This window comes from Rhinoraja longicauda, chromosome 34, assembly GCF_053455715.1.
Source record: "Rhinoraja longicauda isolate Sanriku21f chromosome 34, sRhiLon1.1, whole genome shotgun sequence".
NCBI classification, from domain to species: domain Eukaryota; kingdom Metazoa; phylum Chordata; class Chondrichthyes; order Rajiformes; family Arhynchobatidae; genus Rhinoraja; species Rhinoraja longicauda.
In genome coordinates, this window is record NC_135986.1 from 1,070,149 (window position 1) to 1,076,148 (window position 6,000).

Here is a 6,000-nt window from a genome sequence, read left to right on the forward strand (position 1 = left end):
TGGGAGGGGCGGGGGTGAGGGAGGGAGCGCCGCACTGTGGGAGGGGCGGGGGTGAGGGAGGGAGCGCCGCACTGTGGGAGGGGTGAGGGTGAGGGAGCGCCGCGCTTTGGGAGGGGCGGGGGTGGGGGAGGGAGCACCACACTGTGGGAGGGGCAGGGGTGGGGGAGGGAGCGCCCTACTGTGGGAGGGGCTGGGGTGGGGGAGGGAGCGAGCGCCCCACTGTGGGAGGGGCGGGGGTGAGGGAGCGCCACACTGTGGGAGGGGGGTGAGGGAGTGCCCCACTGTGGGAGTGGCGGGGGTGAGGGAGGGAGGGAGTGCCGCACTGTGGGAGGGGCGGGGGTGAGGGAGGGAGTGCCGCACTGTGGGAGGGGTGAGGGTGAGGGAGGGAGTGCCGCACTGTGGGAGGGGTGAGGGTGAGGGAGGGAGCGCCGCACTGTGGGAGGGGCGGGGGTGAGGGAGCGCCACACTGTGGGAGGGGGGGTGAGGGAGTGCCCCACTGTGGGAGGGGCGGGGGTGAGGGAGGGAGGGAGTGCCGCACTGTGGGAGGGGCGGGGGTGAGGGAGGGAGTGCCGCACTGTGGGAGGGGTGAGGGTGAGGGAGGGAGTGCCGCACTGTGGGAGGGGTGAGGGTGAGGGAGGGAGTGCCGCACTGTGGGAGGGGCGGGGGTGAGGGAGGGAGCACCGCACTGTGGGAGGAGCGGGGGTGGGGGAGCCCCACACTGTGGGGGGGGGGTGAGGGAGCGCCCCACTGTGGGGGGGGGTGAGGGAGCGCCCCACTGTGGGGGGGCGGGGGTGAGGGAGGGAGCGCCCCACTGTGGGAGGGGCGGGGGTGAGGGAGCGCCACACTGTAGGGGGGGGGTGAGGGAGCGCCCCACTGTGGGAGGGGCGGGGGTGGGGGAGGGAGTGCCCCACTGTGGGAGACCCAGGTTCGATCCTGACTACGGGTGCTCCCTGTACGGAGCTTGTACGTTCTCCCCGTGACCTGCGTGGGTTTTCTCCAGGTGCTCCGGTTTCCTCCCGCGTTCCAAAGCCGTGCGGGTTTGTAGGTGAATTGGCTTTGGTGAGTGGTAAATTGTCCCTACTGTGTGCAGGATAGTGTTAGTGTAAGGGGTTGGTGCTGACCCGGTGGCCTGTTTCCACGCTGTATCTCTAAGCTAATGTTAATGAAACGCACACGCCATCCCCTGTCTGTCCCAGCCCAGTGTTGGGCAGTGAGATCTCGCCGCACTGATACGGACACAACTTCCTCCTCTTGTCCTTCCCACTAACCTCCCCCTCCCTCAGTGCTGCTGCCTTTGCCTCTCCATCCCACTCCGCACCACGTCACACTGTGGCGTGCAGTTTGCTGAGCGGAAGCTTTCGCATTGAAGCCTGCAGTTCACATTTGTTTCACTGACCCACTCAGCGGTTTTGAAACCATTTTCTTGACTTATTGTTTCCATAATGGTATTTGTGCTTTTTTTGAGGGGGTGGGGGGGGGTGGTGGTTCTGAACTAGTTAGGCCTTCCCACGGGCAAAGTTTAGTTTAGAGATACAGCGCGGAAACAGGCCCTTCAGCCCACCGGGTCCACGCCGACCAGCGATCCCCGCACACTAACACTATCCTACACGCACTAGGGGACAATTAACCTGCAAACCTGCACGTCTTTGGAGTGTGGGAGGAAACCGGAGATCTCGGAGAAAACCCACGCAGGTCACGGGGAGAACGTGCAAACTCCGTACAGACGGCACCCGTAGTCAGGATGGAACCCGGGTCTCCGGCGCTGCAAGGCAGCAACTCTACCGCTGCGCCAACGTGCTGCAGTATTGTTCTTGCCGTTGGGAGGTGAGGGGGAGAACTGGGGCCGTTCCCTCGGCGTTTACAGGGCAGGTTTATAAGTTATAGGAGCAGAATGAGGCCATTCGGCCCACACCGCCATTCAATCATGGCTGATCTTTCTTTCCCTCTCGACCCCGTCCTTCTGAGTGGTGAATCTGTGGGGTTCTTTGCCATAGACGGCTGTGGAGGCCCAAGTCAACGGATATTTGTAATGCCGAGATAGATTAGTACCGGTGTTATGGGGAGAAGGCAGGAGAATGGGGCTAGGAGAGATAGATCAGCCACGATTGAATGGCAGAATAGACTAGATGGGCCGAATGGTCTATATTTCTGCTCCTATCACTTATGAGCTTATGAACTGCCTTAACCCCTGATGCCCGCACTAATGGAGGCGTGGGGAATGAGGGAGGGTAGGGAGGGAGTGAATGGGGGGAGGGAGGGGGGGACAGTTTTGGGGGATATGGGCCAAACGCAGGCTGGTGGGACGTGTGCATGTGGGACAGTGTGGGCAGGTTGGGCCGTGCGGCCTGTCTCCACGCTGTGAGCTGAGTGCGGGGCAGGGTGGGTGTGATGGGCCGAGTGGCCTCGTGTCCCGGCCCTGCCTGAATCGTGTGTGTGCGGGAGTGTGGGTCTGGTTTGATGGGCTGTCCTCTTCCCCCACAGGGCATCACGGTCACTGAGCCAGGCGCAGGGCACAGCCCAGCACGAGAAGCTGCTGTGTGACACCTGGTGCATCGAGGTGAGATCCTTCACAAGCTCACGGGTTAGAGGGGCAGAATTAGGCCATTCGGCCCATCGAGTCTACTCTCCCATTCAATCATGGCTGATCTATCTCTCCCTCCTAACCACATTCTCCTGCCTTCTCCCCATAACCCCCGACACCCGTTCTAATCAAGAACATATCTATCTCTGCCTTAAAAATATCTACTGACGGCTTCCACCTACCTCTGTGGCAATGAGTTCCACAGATTCACCACCCTCTGACTAAAGAAGTTCCTCCTCATCTCCTTCCTAAAAGAGCGCCCTTTAATTCTGAGGCTGTGCCCTGTGGTCCTAGACTCTCCCACCAGTGGAAACATCCTCTCCACACCCACTCTATGTCTTTCATCGTTCTATAAGTTTCAATGAGGTCCCTCCTCAACCTTCTGAATTCCAGCGAGTACAGGCCCAGTGCTGTCAAACCCTGTATCGCTAAACTAAACTTGATCTCAGACTTCGGAGATACAGCATGGAAACTGGCCCTTCGTCCCACCGAGTCCGCGACGATCAGCGATCACCCCGTACAGCAGCGCTATCCTACACGCTAGGGACAGTTTACAACTTTCACTGAAGCCAAATGGCCGACAAACCTGCACGACTGTGGAGTGTGGGAGGAAACCGGAGCTACCGGAGAAAACCCACGCGGCCTCGGGGAGAACGGGCAAACCTTGTACAGACAGCACCCATAGTCCGGATCAAACCCGGGTCCCTGGCGTGCGAGGCAGCAGCTCTACTACTGTGCCACCTCACTGTTCCCTCTTGCCCCTCATGTTTTCCCTTGAGATTTCTTCACCCTCTCCACCACCTCTGCATCTCCCGAGCCACTCCTGTGGTACAGATGTTGCCTGACCTGAGTATTTCCAACATGCCCGTGTTTAGAGTTGGGGTTGGAGTACCACGGATTCTATTCTATGATCAGTTTGGGGTATGGGGCGGAAGTAGGATAGAGAGGGGGTTGGGAGATGGTATTGTACATCGATGGAGGGAGGGAGGGGGTTAGAGAGAGGTGGGGAGCTGGTAATCGTGTGTCAGGGGGGGCGTGAGAGGTTTGGGGGGTGAGAGGAAGGGGTGGGAGAGGGGGGGCTGGGTTTCCAGTGTTGATGGATAGAGGGGGAGGGGGGTAGGGAGTTGGGAGCTGATATCTGTGTGTCAGTGGGTGGGTGGGGGGGGGGATAGGAGAGGGGGCTGGAGTTCCAGCATCAATGGGTAGAGGTGGGGTGGGGGGGGAGAGGGGAGGGTTGGGACCAGGCATCTTGAGCATCGATGGGTGGAAGGGATGGGTGGTAGAGCGGGGAGGGAGGGCGGCTGGGATTCCAGCGTCGATGGGTGGAGGGTTGGGGGGAGAGAGATGGGGTGTTGAGTGTGGATGGGTAGAGGGTTGGGGGGGGGGGGGGGGAGAGATGGGGTGTTGAGTGTGGATGGGTAGAGGGTTGGGGGGGGTTAGAGATGGGGTGTTGGGAGCTGGGATTCCAGTGTGGATGAGTAGAGGGTGGGTGGGCGTGAGGGGGGCTGGGATTTCAACATTGATGGTGGGAGGGGGTAGGAGTGGGGAGGGGGTGGGAGAGAGGTGTAGTGTTGGCCGCTGGTATTAGAGTGTGGATGGGTAGAGGGTTGGGGGGAGGGGAGGGGATTAGAGGAGTAGTGTTGGCCGCTGGGATTCGGATGTGGATGGGTAGAGGGTGGGGGGGGGGGGGGGGGGGGAGGGGGGGGGGATGTAGTGTTGGCCGCTGGTATTTGGGCATCGATGGGTAACGGCCTCTTCTTCCCCCCCCCCCCCCCCCCCCCCGTCTGCCCCAGGCCTCGGCTCGGATCGCAAACAACCTGACCGCCCTCAGCTCCAGCTCGGCCGAACAGGTGTTCAGGAACATGCGGGCCATCTCCGCGGCAGTGGTGGGTAACGGTGGCACGGTCACACCGCACCCCCTGGGCTTCTGAGACCCCCCCCAACCCCAACGTGCCCACTCCGGCTGGCTTCAGCGGGGGACAATCATGGAGACAGCCCTCGCAGTGGGCACCGGGGCCTGATCGCAAACTCGGACCCTTGCCACGGCTTAATTGGCCTTAACCTGTTTGAATCATGTTTTCACGCACTTGTCCGGTCTGCGCGGTGTCCAGGGGTTGTGGGAATGTTCCTGTCGTCCTGTAACGCCAGTACAAGTCTGAGCAACACTTCCCCTGGAGTAACTCAGCGGGTCAGGCAGCATCTCGGGGGAGAAGGAATGGGTGACGTTTCCGGTCGAGACCCTGAAGGAGTCATCGGAGCCAACTCATCTCTCAGTCCCGAAGAAGGGTCTTGACCCGAAACGCCACCCATTCCTTCTCTCCCGAGATGCTGCCCGACCCGCGGGGTTACTCCGGCATTGTGTGTCTTCCTTCGATTTTAACCAGCATCTGCAGTTTTCTTTCCCCGCACACTTCCCCTGGTAGTGTGTGATGGGACGGTGCGGAGGGGGGCTTCACTCTGTGTCTGACCCCCCCCCCCCCCCGGAATGTCTTTGCCCACCGTTCCTCGGTCATTGGCTTAAATGTCTCGATTCCCCCCAGCGCTGTACTCCGGGTGTGATGGGCGGTCCCTGTCCTGACCTCCAGCCCACTGGGGGGCAGTACAGGTGCTGCTCAACCTGCGATGGGGTTACCTTCCGACAAACCCATTGTAAAACCAAAAATATCCCGCGACGAAAATGCATTGAGTACACGTGATCGCGCGGCTGGAAGCGAGCGGCGACTCGCCACGGGCCGCTGCCGTTTGTGCCATCGCAACATCGAAGCATCGTAAGTCGCGGAGCACCTGTACTCGGTTCTGCGGTCCCTGTCCCTCAGTGCGTGTCCCCATCCCCTCTGCCCCAGAACGACCAACTCTCCCTCCTCCGCGCTCTCACCTGAGCCTCTGGAAGCTGGCCGAGGTTGGGGGGCTTGCACAGGGACCGTGGGCCGAGAGGTCTCCTGCGCTGCGCTGTTGTTGTCGCCGGCTCTCGAGCAAGAGCGGGGATGAGTGGGAGCCAGGTCTGGAGGTACCTGGCCAGGTGAGCACAACAGGTGAGCTGAGGCGGGCTCACCTGGCAGCACTGCAGAACCACCCTGGAGGGGCAGGTGGGACGTGCTGGCCCCCCTTGCCTTAAATAATGTTCTCAACCCTTACAACTGTTTTATACAGAAGATCAAGGCGAAAATAAAATCTCTTCCTTCCAAAACGTGCCCACCCGAGTCTTATTCCAAATCCACAGTCACATAGCTTTAAAATAAAGAACTCGTGTGGGTTAGAAACCTCAACTAACACAAAATACAACAGAGCCAGCAGGACGAGAGAGCAGCCTCGGTGGAGAAGGAAACAGTCCACGTTCAACCATTGACATAGGAGCAGAATTCAGAGGGTTGTAGGGGCCGGAATGGGAGGGTCACAGAGGTGGGGAGACCTGTACAGGC

At 60.4% G+C, this 6,000-nt stretch overlaps 1 protein-coding gene across 2 annotated transcripts in view; it reads left to right on the forward strand.

The window, feature by feature from the left end:
• The window catches only part of acadvl (acyl-CoA dehydrogenase very long chain), a 41,944-nt gene extending 36,185 nt beyond the window's left edge, over positions 1–5,759 (forward strand). For both annotated transcript variants that reach the window (XM_078428182.1, XM_078428183.1), the window contains 2 exons: positions 2,482–2,557; positions 4,375–5,759. In XM_078428182.1, coding sequence (XP_078284308.1) covers positions 2,482–2,557; positions 4,375–4,512 — 214 coding nt within the window. In that variant the 3' untranslated portion in view covers positions 4,513–5,759. The remainder of the gene's footprint in view (positions 1–2,481; positions 2,558–4,374) is intronic.
• Positions 5,760–6,000: the final 241 nt, after the last annotated feature.